This window comes from Engraulis encrasicolus, chromosome 12 (genome assembly GCF_034702125.1).
Source record: "Engraulis encrasicolus isolate BLACKSEA-1 chromosome 12, IST_EnEncr_1.0, whole genome shotgun sequence".
NCBI classification, from domain to species: domain Eukaryota; kingdom Metazoa; phylum Chordata; class Actinopteri; order Clupeiformes; family Engraulidae; genus Engraulis; species Engraulis encrasicolus.
Window position 1 is genome coordinate 36130390 of NC_085868.1, and position 25905 is coordinate 36156294.

Consider the following 25905-nt stretch of genomic DNA (forward strand, 5'->3'; position numbering starts at 1 on the left):
ATACTTACCACCACTTTCAAATTGTATTCATTAATGATTGGGAAAATTGCACTTTTCATACATTAAAAGGGAAATCTTCTCCTTAGTCTGCCATTTTTAATTTCCAGAAATAGACATTTTTAGCTAGCCCGGCCAGCCAGACCCGCATAGCAAAAAGCCCCCGGGAGCAAATTCAATTTGCGGTCGCTAGGGGCGTCTAGATTTCTAGGCTAATTTTTAGCAACAAAAAAGACTACTCGGGCCATATTAGAAAATATTGGTTTATTACTAGTTAAATGTCATGAAAAGATCCAATTTGGCAATAGGCAACCCAGTTTCAGTGAGCAGCATAGTTTCAGTACCTTTTTTGACCATTTCCTGCACAGTGTACCTTTAAGTGTAGGTCAAACCGGACACAAAAGAACTAAAAATAAATAAATAAATGTATATGTATATGTGTGAAATGTGAAAAAAAAACTAATTTGAGGCTAGAGCTCACTTGGAAAAGAGGCAACAGCTTTAATGTGACCCCTCTGGTGACGGAGAGAAACAATATGGTTGTAGTGCATCTTTGATCTCGGAAGCGTAGTCATTAACTACATTAGCTACTTTGTTGGTTGCAATGCAATTTCCCATTGGCATCTACCCATGTTGCTAACAACTACGCTGTCGAGAAAAGCACCCCACTTTTGTAGTTTCTTCACAACAATAACAGAGACATGCTAACTTATTCTGCATATCTGTCCATTCCATGCACATCAGTCCAGATGACATGGTGTCACCAACATCAACAATGAAGGCTGCCCAGTGGACTAATCCAGTCCTCCTTATCAGTGGTTGATTGGTTTTCCTGCTCTGACTAGTGATGTCTGACCTCCACCTTCCATGATGGTTGGCTTTTTAGGTGACTGGCCTCCGCCAAATCCAGTACAATGATCCCAAGTCTTGTCTGTGGTTCGCTATTTTGCCTGCTTTTATTGCCCCCCCCCCACCCCCCGAGTCCAGTCAGAGACTTTTAGTATAAGAATGAATATGCTCAAGGAGATGCTAGGTCAGTAAATCCCACGTCAGTGATAATTGTCTGTTTTCCTGCTGACTGGCCTCGACCAGCTCCTGTAGGTCAGTCCTCCTTGTCGGTGGATGTCGTCTGTTATTCCTGCGCCATTAGCACACTGAACTGTTCCTAGGTCAGTGCTTCTTGTTGGTGGTGGTGTTCCTAGGTCGGTGTTCCTTGTCGGTGGTGGTGGAGTTGTTCCTAGGTCAGTGTTCCTTGTGGGTGGTGGTGGTGGTGTTCCTAGGGCAGTGTTCCTTGCCGGTGGTGGTTCTCTGTTGTCCCTGGCGGTGATGGTGGTGTTCCTAGTTCGGTGTTCCTGGCGGTGATGGTGGTGTTCCTAGTTCGGTGTTCCTGGCGGTGATGGTGGTGTTCCTAGGTCAGTGTTCCTTGTTGGTGGTGTGGTGGTGGTGGTGTTCCTAGGTCAGTGTTCCTTGTCGGTGGTGGTGGTGGTGGTGGTGGTCTGTTTCCCCTGATGTCGGTGGTGGTGGTGGTGGTGTTCCTAGGTCAGTGTTCCTTGTCGGTGGTGGTGGTGGTGTTGGTCTGTTTCCCCTGATGTCGGTGGTGGTGGTGATGGTGTTCCTAGGTCAGTGTTCCTTGTCGGTGGTGGTGGTGGTGGTGTTGGTCTGTTTCCCCTGATGTCGGTGGTGGTGATGGTGTTCCTAGGTCAGTGTTCCTTGTCGGTGGTGGTGGTGATGGTGTTCCTAGGTCAGTGTTCCTTGTCGGTGGTGGTGGTGGTGTTGGTCTGTTTCCCCTGATGTCGGTGGTGGTGATGGTGTTCCTAGGTCAGTGTTCCTTGTCGGTGGTGGTGGTGGTGGTGGTGGTGGTGGTGGTCTGTTTCCCCTGATGTCGGCTGGCCTCCACCAGCTCCAGTAGGGCTTCCCGGTCGCTATGCTCCTGCAGGGCTGAGATCAGCTCCTCCAGAGGCTCCCCACCACTCATGAACTCCTGCCACACACACACACACACACACACACACACACACACACACACACACACACACACACACACACACACACACACACACACACACACACACACACACACACACACACACACGTCCACGCATGTACAAACACAGTATGTACATTTAAATGGTATCATGAACTCCTGCACGACCGCCAAACACATAACCGACTTGACTAGACAGAGGATGGTCAAGTATGTACATCAACAATTGAAATAAAAGTTCCTGTATAGATCCTGAGGTAAATTAAGATAAATTATGAATTTATCATTTCTGAATTCAATGCAAGCGTATCAGCCACTAATCAATCCATTAATTGATTTCCTTTGTCTCCAGCAGCTACAGAATGTGATAATGGGATGGGTAATAAAATATGGCTAAGGACTAAACCATTTACTTAAAATTGACAACATTTATTGTTGCCAGAAATGTAATTCAAAATCTCAGAACATGTACTATTTGTATAATTCTGTCTCTCGCTCTGGCTCTGGTTCCCTCTCTCTCTCTCTCTCTCTCTCTCTCTCTCTCTCTCACCTTGATGTCCCGAGTCATGTAGCCGATGCGGTGGTCAGTCACTCTGTCTTGGCTGAAGTTGTAGCTGCGAATCCTTTCAGACTGGGCCCGAGTGCCCACCTGGCAGGAAGGAAGGATGACAACAGTCAGATGTGTTATTCTGCTTATCGCTAAACGTGCGTGCGTGTGTGTGCGTAAGGGCAGCGGATAACAACAGCTATTTGTGAAGCCGGATGTAATACATCAGCCAATAGACAGTAGCGGAACATTGGGAAAGCATCTGTTTCAAAACACTTACTACAAAATCAACAGCCTAGTTCAAGGATTCAAGGATTCAAGGATATTTATTTGTCATGTACATAGAGACACTTTCGTGTCACTTGTATAGAAATGCATGGCCGATGCAAAACAGTGTGCAGAAGAAAGGTGAAGAAGAAATAAAATAAAAATAAAAGGTGTGTGTGCGTGTGTGCGTGTGTGTGTGTGTGTGTGTGTGTGTGTGTGTGTGTGTCCATTTTAAGATCTGCAATTCCTTCCCTGTGTTAATAGGGTCCAAGTAAAAGTCCTTAAATGTCGTTTCTATTATAGTACCTGTTGCTTGCGCGCCGTGTCTCTCTGTGCTGACTGCCTTCCCATGATGCTTTGGTGTAGGCGGGCCCTGAGCACCTGCATGGCCGTGTCTCTGTTCTGAAGCTGCGAACGAGACTGCTGACACTCGGCCGTGATGCCTGCGGATGGAAAATGACGAGGAAAAAAAATTGTTTCCAAGGAGAAAAAATAGATCAGAATCACAAAGTGTTTGTCAATGATTGCTCCATAAAATCAAAAGTAATTTCTTTGAGCTGGGAAAACTCAAAAAAATAAAAATAGAACCACTTCACACTTTTATTTATCATTTCTTCAAAGCATTTATTGTAGGGTAGCTTGGTCACCTGGCATAAACCCTGTTAAAACTCGTCATTCAAGCCTTCTTCAAGGTGTCAACAAGAAAACAGACAGCACGTTCCTACCAGTGGGCAAGTGGACAATTCGCACTGCGCTGTCTGTGGTGTTGACACTCTGCCCCCCGGCTCCTTTGGACCTGAAGGTGTCCACCCTCAAATCTTTGGGGTCTATTTGAATATCCACCTACAGGAGACAAAGAAGAAAGTGGAAGGTGGAGGCACAGCTAAACACAACCTCACACCAGTCATTACATCTTCAATAGATAACTTTTGACTGTCGGGTCATTGACATTTTTTTTAAGTAACAGACCTCAGGGTGGTCTAATGGGCACTATTGGATGAAATGTTTGTGTTGTTGTTGTTGTTGTTGTTGTTGTTTCTACAGTATTATCTAAAAAACGGACTGGTGTGTAATAAAAGCCAAAGGTGCTACAACAAAGCATTTGTTTAAGGGTATATTCATTGCCTGTACATTAATTGCCAATTATGGATTAATTCATGGCCATTAGCTGTGGTTGTATCACCTGACGTCTGCTGCGACCCCCATCCCGAAAATGTAGCATGAAGGCCTAAAATAAATAATAGGCTCCTTGTTGGAAGTAGTAGTCTAAAATACGAGGCACACTGGACTTGGTGAAAAAGGTTAAACATTTTTACCATATTGTATTATCCTGAATATGATTTTACTTCAAGACTACTGACCCAACGCAGCACTCTTCTTTTCCTCTTTTTTCACTGTATAGAGTTCTGTCTATTAAATGGTCAACCAAGTTTGTAGGTGAAAGTGTTGACATTTTATGATCGAAAAAAGCTTCCTAAACTCTGATCTCTTATTAGGCGAGTACATCTATGCAAAAAAAAGACCTAACCCCAAACAAATTGATACAAAAGGTTTTTCAACTGATTTTGTTACCTCTAAGTGTCCTTAATAACATACTAAAAATCTAGGAAAATCTGACTTCAGGAAAGGTGTCATTTTCAAGATCAAAGTTTTTAAAAATAAAGGTTACTACATGATAATTACATTGGCATGAACTAACCATGTTTTCAAGATCTGTTTGTTTGGAGTGCTGTTTGGGTGGATAAAGACACTACTGCTATGATAATATCCATGTGCTGTTTGTCAGGGCACATCATCAGTGATGAATCATGGTGTCACTAGGTATTTTGGGTCTTTCAGCAGCTGAACTGAATAGACAGGAGCCACTACATGTGTAAGTAGAGGGCAAGGTGAAACGGTTGGTACTGGAGACAGACAATGTCCTGAAAGGACATAGGGCTTTAGCATAGCTTTCAGGTAAGCCAGAGTAGGGCCTGTTGTAGCGTCATAGGCAAGGGTCAGGGCCTTGTATTCAATTAGGGCATGAGAAAGAGGACATGACTGGGAAACTGAGGCTATGTGGTCAGAGAATGATAGATGGTCATCAACAATGACACCTAGATTTCTTGTGGCCTTATTTGAGGCAACAGTAGCAGAATCCATATTGAGCTCGATAGCATGGCAACCTAAATCTTTGGCTGGGATCACCTAGTGCATTTGGGCGAGGCTCAACTGAAGGTTGCATTCCCTCATACTTGTGGATAGTTCAGAGAGGCAAGCGGAAATGTGTGTGACCGTGGAGTCATCTGGCACAAAGTAACTGTGCTTCATCGGTGTAACAGTAGTATGAGAAGCTGTGAGAACAGATAACATGGCCCAGTGATGTGGTGTACATGGCAAATAGGAGTCCCAGCACCAGCCCTTAGGACACCTCTGTGGAGAGGCTATGATTTGAGGACAGCTGACCTTGCCCTTGGTACATGCTAACAAAGATACCACCAGACTCAAAGAATGTCTGGAAGAACTTGAGACACATAAAACTCAATGATTCATCTAAGAGAGATGTTAAATAATCATGTTTTGAAAAAAAAAAAATGGTAGCTGGTGTGTCTGCACAAAGATTTTTAGATTTACTACAAAACAAAAAGAGATGTCCATAATCTCTTCTGAAGATATCTTCTGGCTTACTAGAAACAAAATAAAAGAGTAATTTTGAGCTTGGCTTTTTCAGATTTTTAGGTTTTGCATTTTGAAATTTAATGCATATTTAATTAGATATAGTCCAATTACCATATTAAAACATAACATTTCAGAAAACTTGCAATACATTTTTTTCTCACAAATATGTGAGTAATCACCGGATTAAGTTTCATGGTGATATCGGCAAGCTAAATTTTTTGGCCTATTCACCTGGAGTGTCTCTTGACCCTTATAATAAGCCTATGGCAGCCATGTTGAAAAAAACTCATTTCCCAAAGTCAGATTTTACTAGATTTTTAGTATGTCATTTAGCAGGTCCAATAGCAATAGAATCCATAAAAAAACCTTTTGAATCAATTTTTTTGGGGTTAAACCCTAAATGTACTCGCCTATACAGTGCACGAAGGTTCCATGTGAACATTCCACCTCTGTTTTCTATGGGAACCCAAACTTTCTATGGGGACCCCAAAAAAAAAATGACAAGGGGTATGGACACAAAAAATATTTTTTACATCTCTAAGCCGAGCCGTTTGTTTTAGTGTTTGAACGGTGTCTCTATCTTGAAAGGCCTAGGAGGAGATACGTTTTCATTTTTTACAGACCTGCAAGATAAGCAAGTATAATAAACGTGACTTCAAGATTACAATAAGCGTGGCAAACCTGCTTACTACTAATAATAAATATAATAATAATAATAATGATAATAATAATAATAATAATACGTGTTTTGTATAATGCTTTCCTTGGTACTCAAAGATGCTTAACAGGACGTTCACATATATGCACGCCTGCATGCGCACGTATGCACACACACACACGCCCCTATGTCGTACATGCAAACTCTCTAAAAAAGCGAACTAGTTTTAGAACGACCAGCGTTGCAATGTTTAGAATCGCTGAAAAGGAAAAAAAACAAACAAAAAACAAACAAAAACCTCAGGGCTGGGGCAGCACAATGAGCATCATGGTGAATGAATGAATGAATGAATGAATGAGTGACAGAAAACGAGATCATCAGACCTACAGAATCGTATGTTCTGAATAAGCAAACCGGTTTCCGAGCGACCAGCATCGCAATGTTTAGAAACACTGCACACTAAAAAGAAGGTGGACAAACTGGACAAAGTAAAATCCCTGCTTAAGTTTTCCTTCTGCCTGTGCTCTCAACACAGGTCATTTCACAATTAGCTCATCAATCTAGCAAAAGAGATGTGGTAATTAGCTTTAATATTATTAGCTGTAATAACTTTCTGAACCTGAGTTTTCTTTACCTCTGGAAAAAAACAAAAAACAAACCACGGCCAACCACAGTACCTCTCTGGGCTGGGCCAGTACGATGACCATCATGGTGCCGGTGTGGATGCGCTGCATGCGGGAGGAGAGGCCCACCTCGGGGATCCGCTGCACCCTGTGCGTGCCCCCCTCAAACTTCAGCCACCTGTACACCGCCTCACCACACACCCGCACTGCTGCGTGGTGCAGCCCACCTGCAACCCGAAATGCGAGAGGGAAATATGACCAAACGTTTTCACTACAGCTTTGGCTGGGCCCAGGACAAAGCCATCTGAATGGGCCCCCCACCCCAATACATACACTGTAATGAGGACCCAATTCTGGGCCCCCTATCTCCCAGGGCCCAGGACAAAGTCATTTGAAAGGATCCCCCCACCCAATACATGGGTACAGTACAATGTAATGAGGACCTCTTTCTAGGGCCCTTCTGTTCCTGGGCCCAGGACAACTGACCCATTTGTTCACATGTAAAATCCTATCCCAATATGATGTGGCTGGGTGAATCAGTATAGCTGCCGTGTAAAGGAGACTGCAAGTTTTTCTTGTCTGTTGTCAAAAAAATAATTACTGTCATTCTTGCAATAATTTGAGTTTGAAGTTTGGCCAGACGGCCAAAACATCACTTCACCAATAAAACATGGAGCAGAGTGTGCGGCGTTCTCTTCATTTTCTTTAACATTCGTGCAATAATTATCATCTGTCTTAATTGATCATGTAGCTGAATATTTGTTGGATCACTCACCATACTCTGCTGGAGTGTAGTTGAGAACCGCAAAGTCCCAGTTTTTGTAGCTGGCAAAGCCTTCGTACATGTCAAAGATCTCACGGGTAAATTGCTGGCAAATGTCACCTGGTGAGCAGAATAGAATGGCTTAATTAGTAAAGAAAGGGGATCCTTTCCACCCCTGGGGATCAAGTTTTGGAATGAATGTATGAATTAAAGGGACAGTTTGGTCAATTTCAACATGCAGTTGTATTGCTCACGCTACCCTTGACTTGTCAGTACCTGGTGATGCCACATTTTTCGGCTCAGCCCTTTCCGAGATATGAGCAATTCTAATGGGGGCAGCGTTTGTATACATTTTTTAATTTTTGTCTGCTGATGTTTTATAACCTTTTGGATGTTTTTGGGAATAAATAAAAATGTAAACAAAGAGCTGCCCCCATTACAATGACCAGGATCTCGGAAACGGCTGAAGAAGAAGAAAAAAAAATCTCAGGCACTGACAAGTCCAGGGTAGTGTGAGCATTACAACTGCATGTTGAAATTGACCAAACTGTCCCTTTAAGTAGTTCATCAATCATCACCTCCTGTTGTCCTTCCAGAGGCCACTTCAATTATGACATCGGCGTCATCATTCTCATCGACCGGAACCAGAGTCTGGATCAGCTTAATAAAAAATCAAATAATGTCAACAAGTCAATCAACTTGTTATTTGATTTTGCATGGCACTTATTCATGGTGTGATATAAATTGAAAATTAATCCTACTTCTTTATTTAAATCTTCTGCTCTTCTGGTCAGCTCTGCTTGTTCCTCTATCAGCAGCTCGACCATTTGCTCGTCTTGGATGGGGCCTTCTATGGTACCTTTCAAAATCATGGACATGCATCTCAAACTTTCTGCCTCTGTTGTGACTGACTATGCCAACACATGGCATAAAGGTGTATTGTGTAATATTTTAGCAGTTTCCTTCCTTAATTCGTGCTGCCCATTCACAAACCTTTTTCATGAATACTTACCACCCTACAATTCCAAGTATTTATTATGAATGGGAAAATCACCCTTTTCATACATGATTCTAATTTCTTCATGTCTCCCATTTTGAATTTCCCAAAACAGACACTATTTAACTGTGAAACCTACTGTACTTTGATCAGACTGGTACATATTAGTTTATTATTTAATATTCATGATGCAAGATCACATTTGGCAATAGACAGCACAGTTTCAGTCAGCAGCATAGTTGCCATACCTACTGCACCATCCTACCTACACAGTGCACCTTTCAGAAAGATCAATATGGTATGCATGCAGGCATAAACACATGTCTATGGCTTCATAACGAACGAATGACACAGCTTCACGTACTTTTCAGAAGGGTCTCCACTTCTTGCAGATCTTTAGCAGCATCTTCTGTGCGCGTGAATGCCTTTACCACAGGCAACAATTCCACCCGTCTTTGGTGAAAATTACGTCTCTCAGAGTCGCTCAGATTAAGGTTTTCTAATGTGCATGTTACAACTTTGTATTCGTCTTTAAGTCCCTGAATGTATTTCTGTACGGCATCATTCTTCAGTAAGTCCAATGTGGTTTGTTGACTGGTCCGACAGAGCTGAAGAGTGTGATTTTGTGAAGACGAAGCAAAGAGTTTACCCGGGATTCCAGTCCCTTTGACAACGATGTCGTGAATCCTTATACATGATTTCCAAAAGCAAGTCAACCTTAAAATCATTAGAATGAACAAATCGCCTGTCTCAATATCTAAGCATAGAGAAAAAGGGCACCAGGTCAGGCCATATCAGCGGTCATAGCCTACCTCAAGGATCATTCCCAACTTGGAACCATGTGCAACATTACAAAAGAAAAACACATCCCCTGTTCAGAGACCAGATCATTTCTCAGTTTATGAACATGAACAAGTTTTGGTAATGACGTTGTGAACTGTCATCCTTCTCTATCATGACAAAAACAAACAATTGCAAGTTGCCTCACTGCCTCCACGTGACTGAAAACCACTGCTAGTCTAGGAACTTCCGGCAACATTTGAGTATTATCAAAATAAAAGTGGTGTACTTAATGATTAGGCTATGACAAGACACCAGCCAATTTGTAATAGCGATGATGAATAATAATAATAATAATAATAATAATAATAATAATAATAATAATAATAATAATAATAATAATAATGCAGTCAAAACATCATAAATCAGATTAAAAAAAAAAAAAAAAAAGTAATTCAGATGCGTGAGTCCAAGTGGTGAATGACTGCAATATCATCTAAACATCAATTATGGGCATATTATTTAAATGTGTCCCCCTCTCACTGCCTAATCTCTTTTTGTGTTTAAGATTCTGTGTGTGGCACTGCAACTCCATACTCTGAAGCAGCAAGCAAACTCCAGACAACAGAAATAAAGGAGTGGCAGAGACATGAACCAGACCAAGCAGGCATTTACTACAGTCTAGTTGGATAGTTGTTAATGATGAATCATGTGGCGTCAAATTGTCGCATTTATTGCCTGCATGCAAGCAATAAATGCAAGTTAATTCTCAACATATCAACACTGCAATATGAAGCAATATTAAACACTGGTACCTGGAGCAGAGTGGCCGGATAATCATCTTGCTCGCTCTAGAGCTGAAATTACACACTTGGCCATCTGCAAAAGTTTACACTGACTTTTGACTACACTGTTAGAGGAATGTAATTTCAGCTCTAGGGCGAGCGAGATGATTATCCGGCCACTCTGCTCCAGGTACCAGTGTTAAATATTGCTTCATATTGCAGTGTTGATATGTTGAGAATTAACTTTGAAAATCTTACATTGACCGAAAAGTAGAGTTAATACTATATTTTTGAGAATGGGTTCCAGAGTGGAAAGATCTGGCAACATTGCCATTCCCGTTGCCATCTGGACGATTTGTTTAGGCTGACGTGCTGCTCTCAAGTTCTCAAAATGGGTACCCAAAACGCTGGTGCCATAGCTCCACATATAGGCTGTTTAGCCACGGGTGGGGCCATTTTATGATAAGGGTGTTTTTTCTTCTCTTTTTTTGAGGCTGTTATGACTTTAATGGACTGGACAGTGTGAGATGATGACAAGAAGTGGGTGGGAGAGTAACGATGACGTAGGCTAGGTACTCAGGAATCAAACTCTATCTAGACAAGACTCTCTATGTGTTAAATTAACACATTTTACTGTGTAGGGAGTGGTCCACTGTCTGACCAAGGGCAAATTACTGGAACAGTCTTGGTTGGTGTGAGAGAGTGAGTCAAGCAGTTACAGGAGCAGAACAAAGAATAGAGGGTGGAGTTGTGCCGGGTATTAACATGATAATACCTATTAGGAGACAAAGGATTGTCTTTACTAATCCAGGATGCCGTTTCGATGGGAAATGCGTTTGTAATAACCTCACTTATCCCGGAAATATTGTGGGTTGGCTGGCTGGTGTTGGCTGGAGCCCTGTGTGTGTGCGTGTGTGCGTGTGTGTGTGTGTGTGTGTGTGTGTGTGTGTGTGTGTGTGTGTGTGTGTGTGTGTGTGTGTGTGTGTGTGTGTGTGTTGGGGGGTGTTTATAATGAGATCATGCTGTTAAATAAATGGGTGAGAGAGTGGTCTGCACACCTGGTAGACGCTCCAAAAATACTTTATTGTTTAACAAATGGCAGTGATTCGACCCACTGGGATCTTTGGGTTCAAGAGTGAGAATAAATTATCTGACTAAAGGCGTTCCAATTTAAAGTGTCTTTATTTATTTGACAAGTCCTACAATATTCAAATAAATAAAGACATTTGAAATTGGAGTGCCTTAGTCAGAGAATTTATTCTCACTCTTGAACCTGGATGCAAAATACCTTGGACTAAAGAGCACCCAAACCCAAGAAACCAACAAACTATCTGGATAAGAGCACGCCATACTCTACAAACTTTAACCCTATACTGCACGGTGTTGCCATATGGCAACATACCATTCTTTTGGCATTTCCTGGTATTTAAATATAAATTATAGACACTGATTGGTTTTCATATTGAAACTGTGGCCTTGTTTTATCCAATTATGTGGTTTGTTGACATCACATGACACCACACACTGCCCCAGGCTCGCTCTTTCCCTCACTGTACATGAGCGTGTGTCCTTGACAGATTGCTCTGGCATTGGCCAAGATTTTTCTCACTTTTTGCAATATTTACAAAATTTTAAAAAATATTGGTATGATCTATAGTTAGTCATGATCTGTTTTCACCATTTGTTTTGTTTTCAACTAAAATTATTTCCTTTTTATGTTGAAAAATAGGTATGTTGCCATACGGCAACATTGTGCAGTAATGGAACAAGACGGTCAATAGGGAAAGTGTATTGACACAAATACCCAATTCAAATTAATTGATTAATTGATTTATTTATTGATTGAATGATTGATAACTGATAATATTTATAATTAGTGTAAATGGCAGTCTGTAATGAACATTAAAAATGTTATAATAGGTGTACAGAACTGTTTTATGAGCTTTCACTCTGAGTACATGCAGAAAAGCGAACAAGGCCTATGCAGCCTCCCCAGACTGCCAGAGGTATACCACAAAAATCCCCAAACCCCAGATTAGAGCATAAAGCTACTGTCATCTTGACCATTTGAAGCCTCCAAAATGTTTTGACTTCATGTGTCTGTTATAATTAGGCTAATTAGCACACAACGTTTGTGCAAATCTGTCAACCCGATCAAAAATTATTATACAAAGTCAACCATTTTGAAAGTCAGCCATTTTAAAAGCATAATCTCCAAATTTCAAACAGCTCATAAACCAATTATATTATTAACACACAAGATTTACTGCAAATCCAAGCACCCATTGAAAAGTTGTGGCGTAAACAAAAGGTAGGCCGTCTCGAAAGATTATCAACTTCAAAGTCAGCCATCTTGAAATTCAGCTATCTTGAAAGCACTGGCCTCACAATTTTACATGGCTTATTTACTCATTATAGAGTGTTATCACACAAGGTTTAGTGTAAATTCAAGCATCCATTCAAAAGTTATGACAAATAAACTGTCGGTTATGTTGAAAGATACCTGGCCCGCAAATCGGCCATCTTGAATGTCGGCCATCTTGAAAGTGTTGGCTTCCAAAATTAAATAAGTTCATGTACATATTATAGACAGTTACCATACACATTTTTTTGTGCAAATCTATGCACAGATATTGTGTTAATACCAAATACATTCATTGGTGGTTGGTCAACGTAATACCACTGAAATACTGTTTTTCGAGGATATAATAAACAGTATTCACTTGATCTCTCAGTGGCAAAAATGTGTTAAATAACTTTCTTGAACTTGTGGGTAAACTTTCAATGTTTTTCTGAGATAAAAACAATTATATTTCTATAACATAATTCATAATGTTGAATGACCCTTGTTTGGTCTGGGAGGGAAAATGTACACTGGATCCTTTCTGTAACTGCACGATGTTGCCATATGGCAACAAACCTAAAAGAACCCCCCCAAAAAACTTTTTTTTGAAAAAATTTGCAAATATGTCTTAAAAAGTCCATTTTATCTGACAAAAACCACAGTAAGATTTTTTTTCCCATGATGGGATAATAATGTGTGCAGTATAGGGTTAAGTACCACTGTTATCTTCCTCAGGCCTGACTGTGGGCCTTATACCCAATGTCTGGCACCTGGATTGCTTTTGTGGATTTGCGCACCCAACTTTCCAACATTCGTGCTGTTTGAACACCGGGCGTTTATCTGTGGTGTGGTGTAACGCTGAATGTTTGTCTTGAGATCAGCATGTCATAGGGCCAACTCCATTACCAGTAGAGATAAATAAGTTCTCTTCCAAATGCAACACTCTCTCCCTTTTTAGTGAGCCTCTGAGGTATCAAAACAATGTTGGGATTGGGAGTTGATCACACCTACGTTCTTCTTGTTTATCTTTTGTTTAATTCAGTCATTGCACGGGTCAAACAGAAGAGTTTCCATTATGACTGAATATAACATATAAACTGTGGGTGGTATTGAGTGAATTAGAGTTTTGATTTTTTATTAATAGTTAATCACCTTTCACAAACACAAAATCCTTGCCGTTTACTGTACACACAGGGAATTCAGCTGTGGTGTAACCATGTCTGGTTGGGATCAGGATGTCATGGTCAACTCCATTGTCATTCAGGAATGGAAATATACTGTGCAACTTGTCACACTGGCAGTACCTTTTACAGAACAATCACCAAAAGTCTTTCAGATACCTTTTTTTCCAGATACCTTTTTTTTTTTTTAACCTTACCAGAGGTTCTTAACCTGGGGTCTGGCCTGCGTCAGGGTTCGCAGGGGGTCCATGGAATTTTGGCTGCATTGAGGTTGTGACCAAAATTCTGCTTGTGAACATTATAATTAGATCAGATCAAAACCACATCAACATTTTCTATATTTAAGAAAAGAAAAGAGGAACATAATTGCCCTGCAAAAAAGGTACTGCCAGTGCAACAAAAAAAACACAGCACTGCCATTTCCCTTTAATAGGGAAAAATATGGGTTGTATTGACTGAAATAGAAAAGCAGTGGAGTGCAAACCTCTGCCAACTAGTGGTAGCCTATTATGTCAGTGTGATTTCAAACAAAACAAAACAAAAAATAACATCCTTGAGACTGAGGAAATATTAAAATCCATTTTTATTACTCATACTATTTTGTTATTTTGTCTAATAAACAAGTGCCACAGCAAATTATCAGACAGACAGACAAGCACATATCTTACTTTCCGGTGGATAACCTGAGCCGCTTTTGCCGAGCCCAGGACAAAGTCATCTGAGAAGACCCCAATACAATGAAATGAAAACCCAATTTGGGCCCCCTCTCTCCCTGGGCCCGGGTCAACTGACCCCTTTGCACCCCTGTTTTGGCTTCCCTGGATATAACTACAGTGCACCCGCCAGTTCATCCATGGCTTAGGCGCCCTCGAGGAAGTCTTCATTGCCCCAGGGCGGCTGTCTCAATGCCGGTAAGTCACATTAGGAAAGGATGTCAAATGAATGTGTCAAATGAGCCCTGGAGCTATGACTGGGTAGGACAAAGGTCTACAGATATGAGAGAAGAGGGTTTTTTTTATATGAATTCTTGTGAAGTGTATCATCACAGTAACAGACCTTGGCAGGTGAAGAGAAAGAGACAGACAGGGAAACAGCTGTGTGATGTGAGGGCTGGGGAGCCAAGGTTTCATATACAGTAGTAGCATTTTCCACTATATCACCATTCCGTTTGCAATGCCCTGTCCCCAGGAGAACTATAGCATGCTACTTTAATGCAATTGGCCGTCATGCCCGGAGGCCAATGCTGCATAATCAGAAATAAGACCATTTCAAAGTTGTGTGTGTGTGTGTGTGTGTGTGTGTGTGTGTGTGTGTGTGTGTGTGTGTGTGTGTGTGTGTGTGTGTGTGTGTGTGTGTGTGTGTGTATATAGGGCCTAGGTATTTATTTATTTATTTATTTATTATTATTATTATTATTATTATTATTATTATTATTATTATTATTATTATTATTATTGTTATTATTATTATTATTATTATTTTTTATTATTTTTTTTTATTTTTTTTTGGGGGGGGGGGGGATTTTTGTGACAGGACAGTTGAGGCAGACAGGAAGCAAGTGGGGAGATAGAGAGATGGGGAAGGGTTGGCAATGGACCCGGGCCGCAATCGAGCCACAGCAGGGCCACCATTTCAATGTTTTAACACACATTCATGCATTACTGCATTATTTGTATTGTCTGACGTGTTGAGATCATTTGTATTACATGAAGAATTTATATTATAGCCTATCATCGAAGTAATGCATTTACCTCAAAGTAGACACCAATGACAGTGTACTGTGATCATGGGATAGTTAAACAAACAAATAGAATTCGACATCATTTAACAAAACCATGTCAGTAGTTCGTCGGTTTGTGAAAAGGTGAAGAGCACCTCTTCATGTAGTTCACAATCCATGTAATGCAGGAGGAAACTTTTCCAGTCGAGGGGCCACCTCAAACTCCTCCAAGGGCCATAAATCCTCCAAGGGCCATGTGATGAAGACAAACCAGGATTTCCCCTTTCACATTAGGCCTATTTTGAAGGTAGCCACCTTTAAAACAGACCACACCTTTTCTAGGTGCCCTGAATATAACTTAATTGTATTGCAAATGTAACTTCTAAGATTCCTTTACAAAATATGTCATATATCATGTGAAGCTGTATAACATTGAAGATATATAAATATATAAAGATATATATCTCGGATAAAACGGCCCTCGAGACATCGATTCCCCAGTTATAGCGCCATTCAGACATACCGCCATTCTGACATACCATTCCGACATTGACTTTCAATTGCCGGAATGGCGTTATCAAGTTTTCCATGAAATGTCCCGCCATTCCGACACTTTTTTCAGAAGATATGGGATGGTTAACCACTCATTGGAGAACATATTCATAATGGTGGCAGACAGTTTGTTGTTTTTCCTAATAATTTGAAGCCGCAGCTATTGTGGAAGAGTTGGTTTCAGTTGGTCGCCGTCGATGAAAGCTTGGGTACTTGTGGTTAATAAATAGGCTAGCCGTAACAGAACAAAGTTTGTGCTGTGCCTGTCATGAGCAATTCCTGAGAAGAGATGCAAAGTGCACATTGTCATGTTGTTGCTTGTAAATTTCGGACAGCGTCAGACACACCGTTGAAGGTGTACGCTCGCGTCACTCGGAGCAAAGACATATTTCAGCACCACGCATGTGGACAGCTCCGGGCACACCGTTTAAGCCGGTGTACACTTGCTCGTGGACAGCTCCCCACAAGAGTCACATGGTGTCGGAATGGCGGTATGAAACAGTGTGGAGGTGTGTCGGAATGGCGGTATGTCGGAATGGCAGTATGTCGGAATGGCGGTTGCACCCCAGGTTCCCTACCCCTGATTTAGGGTGCATCTCAATATGTGACNTTGCCTCCTCCACTTGCCTACTCCACTTGCTTCTCGTCATTATGACATCACTGACAACAGCATTATAGTTCAATATCTTGCAAAAGCTCAATTGTAAAGTCTTTTTCTCATTTGCAATTGGGATGGTGAATGAAAAACAGTCCCTCAAAAGTTGTTGTGGTGAGGCTGACAGCTGGGAAACTTTATCGTTTTCTCCACGGAGGAGGGGCCAGGAGGAGGGACGAGGAGACAAGCACAAGTGGAGGAGGCAAGGTCGCATATTGGGATGCACCCATAATGTAACTAGGCTTTTAAGTTTTTGAGGATCAATCTCTGCCATTGTCATTGGGAGCCAATTCCACTTTCAACCTGTTGTGAGCCAGACCGCAGACAAAAATAACTTAGTGTTGCTTTAAAGGGGCATCACAGTGTGAAGGTACAACCAGACTGGTTGAGCCAGTGTCATTGCCACAGTGAAGCCCCAGCCCCACATGGCCATAACATATGGCACTAGGCTACTTCAAAAGCAATAGCATGATCCTGCATCCTTTCAAGTGCAATGTCCACATTACAGATAAAGCAGCGTTGTCACTGTTGTCCCAAATCATCAGCTTTATTGGGAAACAAATAAAGTTTATTGTGCGCCAGTCAATGAAAGGATAATAGGCCTACTCGATCATTTGGGCTTCTTGACCATAACCTGCCTGGCATAGGCCTACATTATTCTAATGTTGACAGGAAAGGAAAGTTATCTATCTACACACTCAAAGAAAATGTAAAATGTAACCTTTTCCCCGATACTAGGTTAGGCCTACCCTTCTGTGTCTAGGCAGTGGTGTGGGTTTCCCCTTATTTAATCTTAGCCGGCCGGCATCTGTGGGAGAAAAAAAAAACATGTAGGATGCCGTAATGAGAGGGATGGGCATTCTGCCGTAAGAATCATGGAGCAGCGTCTTTATCCCAACAGTTGTGTGAGACAGGATAGGCCTATGTAGTGCAGCCTACCAACGATACTGGGGTCTCTACTCGAGAATACTTTCTGTCTCTTCATTGTTCATAAAAAAAATTATCCACGGTATGAGTCCTCGCCAGTCTAAATTTATACAATCTAACCTACCAGTGACCTCCAGGGCGCCCATCAATGTTATCATCGCCGTTATCGGATTGCTGCAAATCGCATGCTGTGCGATGGTTGGACTGCACCTAGCAGGTTACTTTCAGGTAGGTAAGTGATGCGGGCGATTCTTGGTTATGCTCTTGTGATGAAAATTGGTACTTTTGTGCAGAGTTCAAACACGGTCAAATGTAATGGTGATTAGCTATTTTAGTGCTGAAATGTCTGTTGCTGACACTTGATGTGTTTTATTAGGCTACGGCAACATATTTACTGGTTACGCCTAATTAAAATGAAAGTCTTGACGTTTGGCTTAAAACCATTCTGCGTTATGTTTGGGATGCGATTGATTATAATAAGTGACTCGATTCATATAGCCTACTTTCCATAATCTTGAACGTAGTAAGTAGTAGGCTATGTAGGCTTCCAATGAATTTACAACACAAAACACGTTAGGCCTATGCGCGATAACGTCATATGGAGTGTTTTGCGCAAAATTGGGTCAACACGCATTAGTCTCGCGCTCATATTGGTCGTCCTTTTGTGATTTTACCCACATGATCCAGAAGTTTGTGATCCACCACCCAGAATTCCGTTTAAAGGGGGACAATCTAGATGCCAATCATTCTGAATTCACTTTCACAGATGAAGCTTGATCAGAAACCTTTCCTCCTTCCTCGTATTTAATACCAGGCTATAAATGTCTTGTCAGAAATTAAACCAAGGCTATATTGTAAATACAACCCTATTTTGTAAAGGAAACTATCACTGTCCAACAAGATATTAGACTACAATACGCTATACGCTTCTGTGCGTGCCAGTCTTGTTGAACTGATGATGCCAAATAACCTACCCAATTACGCACAACCGATTGAACGTTTCCGGACTTCGAATTCTTTAGATTCCTGTGGTACTGAATTACTACAGCCTTTATAGGCTGTATGTTCGTGGTGGCTTTGTTGTTGTGGAAAATGATTCAGGAGAATGATTCAGATTGCACGCTCAGCTGTGGGAAACGTGCGCCAAACAGCTGTAGCGTATTTTTTTTTTTGTATGATTCGCAAGAGGATGGAAAAGATGCCGGTGAGAGCCGGGTGCTTAAGATGTGAGTCAGTGAACATTGCCATGTGCAAGGAGACGACTATGCACAACACATTACGTCGAACTGATTCAACACTCGAGGAGTGTTAAAATTAACTCTGTAAGTGTTGAACTAACACTGCACAATTTACTGTGGCAATTTTCAAGTAGGCCTCGTCAATAAAACAATCAACCAACCAGCTAACCAACCAATCAATCAACCAATCAATCAATCAATGAAGCAATCAATCCATCACAATGTATTCCATATAGGCCTATCACATATCAAAACTATACAAAAGTTCACACTGCCACACAAGTTCTGGAGGCCAAGAATTTGTGGCAAGAAGGCAATTGTCTGGGGTTCACATGAGAAATTGCTCTCTCTCTGTCTCTCTCTCTCACACACACACACACACACACACACACACACACACACACACACACACACACACACACACACACACACACACACACACACACACACACACACACACACACTCACACGCACACACACACACACACACACACACACGCACGCACGCACGCACGCACGCACGCACGCACACACACACACACACACACACAAATAGTAACAATAGTCCTAAATTAGACTTGTTAGATCTTAGACCACATTTAAGAGAGCCATTTTCATAACACCAGAAGCGCTGGAGGACGGCAGTGTATACTCATCACTTAAGTATATTAGGCTACTTAGTCGGCTATAAACACTGTTGTACTACAACAGCTACTTTAGGAGAATGTCATGCAAACAAACCTTGAGAAAGTGAAAGTCCCTGTTTATCTACCTCGTTGAGCACTTGCGTCACATAGGACGAGCACATCCATTGAATCGGCTGGCAAACATCTGGAAGGACAGCCTAGGGTATTTACGCTCTGATGTCTGCTGGCTTCTGGTCGTTTCATGTAGCCACTTCTCTCTCCCTCTTCTCACCAATAGGTGCTGGAGACAGAGCGAGAGCCATCCATGGGGAAGACGGTTAAAGAGCCCCAGCACAAGTACCAGTCCAGAGTCCATAAAAGGCAAAGGCACAGGACCCCGCTGGCCCACCTACCCATCAGACCACTCAACCCCAACGGCCCCAGTAAGTGCCTGTCCACCTTTTAGTTACTACAACAAGTCCTCAGGGCAGGCGCCAAGACAGAAGTCTAAGCAAAAACAAGCAAACCTGGGAATTGCTTGGGGGCCCCAGATGAAACGGGGCCCCGTGGTAACGAAAGGTGGTTAACAGTCACATGAAAGCCATTACTAAGTCTGCTTTTTATCATCTTAAAAACTTTTCTAAACTCAGGGGTGTAATGTCAAGACACACTCTAGATAAACTAATACATGGCTTCATTTCAAGCAGGGTTGACAACTGCAATAGCCTCTTCACAGGCCTTCCCAAATTGCAGTGGAAGGGTTCTTATAAGAACAAAAAGTATTGTCCACATTACTCCGACTGGTCCGGTCTGGACCGGTCCCCACTGGTTCATTTCCCCATTACAGACCCCTCACCCCAAACGGCCCGAGTAAGTAGTGATGGGCAACCTGGATTCAGAAGCTACAGTCCGGTTGCCTGATTACCATGACTTTCAAATCTCTTCGAGACTTGGTCTGACCAAGAGCATAACAACTAGCATTCTTAAACGGCATGGTTGACCCACCTCCCTTGGTTTGCTACTGGTCGGGGGCAGAACAGGCTGAGCCAAAGTTTAAACCAAACATGTCTTAGTCCCAATAGAACATCTCTGCTTAAACAACATCACTGCCTTGAACACGCCTCTACCCAGGACGGTTGGAAATGCTCAAAGTTGATTAGTTCCCGACAAAGTGGGTGGAGTTTCCCGCTGTGAAGGGAACCCGAATGTACGTGGACAAGCAGTTTGCCTGAGTAAGTGCAGCTGAGCCGAAGATGTTGCGTCACTGCGGGGGCGGAGCCTGGGTAACAGTCCAGTGCCACATATTCCACATGACCTACCTACTTTTACCTGCCCAATTAGGGCATTTGGACAAGTAAAGCGAAGCGAAAGCCCAACTTGGAAACTCCAACACCTATTGTCATTGTGACACAGCACTCCACAGCACACAAGTGAACACTGCACACAATGAAATTGCATTTATGCCTGACCCGTGCAAGGGGGCAGCCCCCCAATGGCGCCCGAAAGGGAGCAGTGCGGTAGGACGGGACTATGGTCAGGGACAGGTACCTCAGTCATGGAGGACGATGAGGGAGATCACTGGTTAATTACTGTCCCCACCAACCTGGCGGGTCTGGAGTCGAACCGGCAACCTTTGGGCTACAAGTCTGATGCCCTAACCACTTACCCATGACTGCCCAGGTCATTTGGAAAGTGTGGCACTAGATTGTAGCTTCTGAATCCAGGATGCCCATCACTGCAGAGTAAGTGCCCACCTCTAGTTATTAGTCTTCAGACGGCAAGCCCAAGGTTTAAAGGGGCTCTAGGATTAAAAGTATAATTAATCACTGTCCCGAGTCAGCCAATGCTTATTTGAGTCAGGTGAACGATGACACTTGCGACCTTTTCCACGGTCCGCTGTCAGAAAACCCCAAATGCAACTTTTGACAGAGTGGTCCGCTTCGAGTGTCGTGGGGAACACTTCTCATATGAAAAATTGCGTTACATACTGTATTCATATTTGTATCAACTGCTGGCATCCGTGATGAAAAACATTCTCACAGCGAGTTTATATAAACAGCATTTTTTCATGGCTGTGTAGATTTTGAGAGAGGCATGCCATGGGCACCGTGCAAACAACGTCATCCTACATTGTGCCCCTTCAAAGACGGGCACAAGCCTTTCACAACGAGGCAAGCAAACTAGCCAATTGCTTGGGGCCCCCTAGCTAAAAGTGATGACTGGTTATGTACTTTGTATTTAAATGACACTAAAGACCACTTTGTGACTGTGACTTTGTGTCATCCAAATGGGGCCCCTCCGCAATAGTTTGAAATGTGAAGAAAAGGGGCCCCGAGTCCCTCTTTGCCTAGGCCCCCCAAATACCTTGAAACGGCCCTGTGCAGATCCAATGTCAAGATTGGGAGGCCTGAAAATACATTTGTTCAGATTCAATTTAATTCATTTTTTATTGAGGGGTACATTTTATGTTTTTCAGAAACGCTTGCTGAAACTAAACATCCCATGTGGTCCTTATCGACAGACATTCTAGCCAGGTGGCCTCTGTTTGGAGTGCTGGGAAAGTGGAATAGAGTAAAGGTCTTTCCCAAGCAGTTGTGCATAGTCTAGTCATAGGCATGGCATGCAGCAAATTGTTATGTGTTTTTGTTCTCATGGGATTTGTCAGATTAAAGACAATAACATTCAAACCAGGCAGGTAGACAGGCAGGCAGGCACACAGTAAAAAATGCAGTGTTAATTCAACACTTAGAGAGTATTCGGGGACCAAATAAACTCTAGAAGGTGTTAAATCGACTCTGTCAGTGTTGCATTAACACTGCAGTTTTTACTGTGCAGGGACACACACATACGCTGTGTTCGAGTAGGATATTCAGTGTGTTGTGTTTGTATGTGAATGAGGGATATACTGTACTAAACTTGGATAGGTATAAAGTCTGTACATAGGTATATAACTAATCACCCATGTACCCACAGAGTTTAAACAGAATGGCCTGTGTGTACTGTACAGTACAATATGTGCCAACACGTCTGTGTGTGTGTGTGTGTGTGTGTGTGTGTGTGTGTGTGTGTGTGTGTGTGTGTGTGTGTGTGTGTGTGTGTGTGTGTGTGTGTGTGTGTGTGCCTGTGTTTATGTGTATGTTTGTGTTTGTGTGTGTGTGTGTGCGTGTGTGTGTGTTTGTGTTTGTGTGTGTGTGTGTGTGTGTGTGTGTGTGTGTGTGTGTGTGTGTGTGTGTGTGTGTGTGTGTGTGCGCGCGCACGCCTGTGGGTTTATGTGTGTGTTTGTGCCTGTGGGTTTGTGTGTGTGTGTGTGTGTGTGTGTGTGCGTGTGTGTGCATGCGTCTGTGTGTGTGTGTGTGTGCGTCTGTGTGCGTACATGCGTTGATGCGTACCTGTGCGCTCGTGTGTGTTTGTACGTGTTTGTTTGTATGTGTGTGTTCAGGAGAGGTGTACGCCACCATAATCCACTGGAATGCGGAGCGAGGCCAGCTCTCCCGGCTGCAGTACAGTGACGGCCGCCTCCTCTTCCGCAAGCCTGGCGTGTACTACGTCTACGCCAAGACCTGCTTCCGCTACTACAGCGACGCCGAACTGAGCATGGGGCGAGTGGCGGCGCCGGCGGCGGTAGCCACAGCGCCGGAGACGATGTCTGCCCACTCCCCGTCTCATGAGTTACCTATGACCAACCAACACAACCCACTTGGTCATCATCACCATCATCATCATCAATACACAGTAAGAATACCCGCTTTCAGGGCAGCTGACAAGGGGGTGCAAAGGGGTCAGTTGCCCCCGACTCAGGGAGAGAGGAGGCCCAGAATTGGGTTTTCATTATATTTTAAGTATTGGATGGTGGGGGGGGGGGGGGGGGGGGGGGGGTGGCTATCAGATGGCATTGGTAGTTAGAAAAAAACACGCACATCCGTCTCAAAACGATTGGGTGCAGGACCAGAAAAAATATCATGAAAAAACTGAAAGAAAAGTCTGCGAAAAAAAAGAGCAACGGGAGCTTGGTGTCGCGGACTTTTCTTTCAGTTTTTTTCAGATGACATCGCCCTTGGCCCAGCAAAAGCTGTCAGTGGGTTATGCCCGTGTTATTTCAACTAATTATCCAACTTTAACCAAGAATTCCAGTGTTATTACCAGTGAAAAGTTGAAAAGTGAAAAGTAAACTCCATTTCAGTTAATTAATTGGTCCCACTCAAAAAATAGTGTTCATTTTGTATTTGATCCGTGTAACATTTTCAAAATTAATTGTAGCCTACTATTTTGTAAATGTTACAGCAACACTGGACTGTGAAAAACAATGTTTAACACAGTTGGCCTCTGGAGCAGAGTGGGCAGGCACAGTCACCTTGCTGTAGAGTTGAAATGACATTGGACAATCATAGTCAATTGTGCAGTGGTAGAGAGTTGAATTTAACACTGGCAGTGTTGTTTTTACTCTCTAAGCCTTGAATTAACAGTGTAATGAACTGTGATCGCTGAATTTTCAGACGACTTTTCGACCTCACTGTTAATTTCACTCTTCACAGTGTTAGAAGCACTCTATGATCGTTACGTTATACTGTATAAGGTTACACTGCAATATGAACACACACTAGAGCTTTAAATTAACACCAGCCAACCAGCCAAATGCTAGTGAATTTTCAGTTTGGCTGGTACAAAAGACCAACTTACTATCCACTTTGACCTCGTAGTGAATGTGTGTTTGGCTAGTACGATTTACGTACACCTACTAGGCATTCTGTTTGGTGGTGAAAAAAAAAATGTAGGGCCCTGTTAACATAGCCTCGCGAGCCATCCTATGTACTTCCGCCAAAGGATTGGCTCCACTACTGTAGTCTGGCCGTGCTTCTCTGTGGAGTGCCTGGAGCAGTAGAATTTTGATCGCAACGCCCCCCCAGAAAACAGCCAATAATCGAATACGCCCCCCACGTGGGGGCGAAAGGGGGAGGACGCTCGTGACAATGACGTACACATCTGCGCCAGAGCCATTGGTCTGCGCTATGTTGTTGTTGAGTAACTGCCAGCAATTGGGTGAAGGGTGTCCAATAATTTTAAACCATAACTGAATGCAAACTTCCTGCTTCCTACAATCGCTTCAGAGCAAAGAAATGCCAGACCATAAATACGAAATGAAATGGTAGGACCAGGCTACTGTTAACCCCGGACCAGGCTACTGTTAACCCCCCTTTTCACTGTGCAGCAGCAGCAGCAGCAGCAGCAGCAGCAGCAGCAGCAGCACCTCGCCGGGGTGGCGATGCCCACCGCCACGCCCAGCCCGATCCAGCTGATCCAGTACGTGTTTCTGGAGCGGCCCAGCCACGGCTCCCCCGCCCGGCCGCTCATGCTGATGAAGACGGGCAGCACGCAGCGCTGGCTGCCCGGCGGCTACCACATGAGCTGCCAGCAGCAAGGGGGCGCGGTGCAGATCCGGGCCGGCGACGGCCTGTACGTCAGCGTCTCCAACGCCTGGATGCTGGACCCCGAGGCCGAGGGCAGCTACTTCGGGGCCTTCAGGATTACCAACGCGGCGTAGTAGGAAGGGAGATGCATAACGCAGATACTGCATATACAACGCGGAATAGTAGGAACACGGATTGGTCATGCAGAGTCGCAGTGCGGAGCAGAGCAAAAGGAAACGGGGGGGGTGCTTTTGTTTGTTAAGTGAGCAGCATTGGAAAAGGTTAGAAAAGGCCGGGGACTGTGGAGGAGGGGGGGGGGGGCGGAGCTGTGTGTGGGTCGGTGCAAGGGTGTGAGAGAGAGAGAGAGAGAGAGAGAGAGAGAGAGAGAGAGAGAGAGAGAGAGATTATTTGAATTAAATCGTGTAATGAATGAGTGCAATGATGAATTAGTGGTAAAAAGAGAATGTGTGTGTGTGTGTGTGTGTGTGTGTGTGTGTGTGTGTGTGTGTGTGTGTGTGTGTGTGTGTGTGTGTGTGTGTGTGTGTGTGTGTGTGTGTGTGTGTGTGTGTGTGTGTGTGTGACGTGTGTGGTCCTTCAATGTGTTTTGTCATGGTTTCACATTGTTTCGCATCATGGCCTAAATATTCTTGCGATTCAAGAGGGGGAAAAAAGAGATTTGTGTAACAAACACACAGACCAAACATGCTGGAAATTACAGGAAGACAGCTGGGCCGCCTGTTTGGACCATGCAGTGGGAAAGAGTGAAGTTGTTTTTCACAGCTTGAATTAATGACTCGGCACATTTTACCAGTTTGTAAAAAAAAAAAAAAAGTTATTGTATAGGCCAGACTGTATGCGCTGTATATAAAAACACCAATTGTAATAAACAAATAAAATAATATGTAATAATTAGCACCTGGTCTGAATTCATATAGTTTATGAAGCAATAGTATATACGTATATAATACTATACTAAGTTAGTAAGTACACCCAGATAAGAGAAGCCTAGCTCTCTCAACTAGGCTGACATACACTATAAATAAATAGATGAGTAATTCAATTCAATTAAATTCCAACTTATTGTAGTGTAGTATCACCATAGCATGGTCTCAGCACACTTTGCAAATGCAATAATAGTGTGAGGTATTAAATCTCACGTAAGATACAAAGAGAGATTGTTCTCTTCTGTAGGAAGATC

The 25905-nt window shown here is 42.9% G+C and overlaps 2 protein-coding genes across 2 annotated transcripts; one reads left to right on the forward strand and one right to left on the reverse strand.

Moving 5' to 3' along the window:
- Positions 1-244: 244 nt before the first annotated feature.
- On the reverse strand, positions 245-9480 carry mtrf1 (mitochondrial translational release factor 1). Its single transcript, XM_063212117.1, has 9 exons — positions 8859-9480; positions 8259-8356; positions 8076-8157; positions 7510-7617; positions 6789-6961; positions 3521-3638; positions 3102-3238; positions 2532-2630; positions 245-1978 (listed from the first exon to the last, which is right to left on the reverse strand). Exons 1-9 carry the CDS (start codon positions 9220-9222, stop codon positions 1817-1819), a joined length of 1341 nt encoding a protein of 446 aa, XP_063068187.1. The 5' UTR covers positions 9223-9480; the 3' UTR covers positions 245-1816.
- A 7937-nt stretch (positions 9481-17417) lies between these two features.
- On the forward strand, positions 17418-24843 carry LOC134459531 (uncharacterized). The gene is made up of 4 exons (XM_063211893.1): positions 17418-17666; positions 19601-19745; positions 22742-23034; positions 24530-24843. Exons 1-4 carry the CDS (start codon positions 17523-17525, stop codon positions 24839-24841), a joined length of 894 nt encoding a protein of 297 aa, XP_063067963.1. The 5' UTR covers positions 17418-17522; the 3' UTR covers positions 24842-24843.
- The last annotated feature ends 1062 nt before the right edge of the window (positions 24844-25905 follow it).

Excerpts from the sequence above, each read along its gene's own strand:
- mtrf1 (XM_063212117.1), bottom strand. The coding sequence starts at position 9,222 with ATGATTTTAAGGTTGACTTGCTTTTGGAAATCATGTATAAGGATTCAC. Across the intron at positions 8,357-8,858 it reads AGTGGAGACCCTTCTGAAAA|GTACCATAGAAGGCCCCATC; the intron begins GTACGTGAAGCT and ends TGATTTTGAAAG. Across the intron at positions 3,239-3,520 it reads AATTGTCCACTTGCCCACTG|GCATCACGGCCGAGTGTCAG; the intron begins GTAGGAACGTGC and ends TTCCATCCGCAG.
- LOC134459531 (XM_063211893.1), top strand. The coding sequence starts at position 17,523 with ATGAGTCCTCGCCAGTCTAAATTTATACAATCTAACCTACCAGTGACC. Across the intron at positions 19,746-22,741 it reads ACTCAACCCCAACGGCCCCA|GAGAGGTGTACGCCACCATA; the intron begins GTAAGTGCCTGT and ends GTGTGTGTTCAG. Across the intron at positions 23,035-24,529 it reads ATCATCATCATCAATACACA|CAGCAGCAGCAGCAGCACCT; the intron begins GTAAGAATACCC and ends CAGCAGCAGCAG.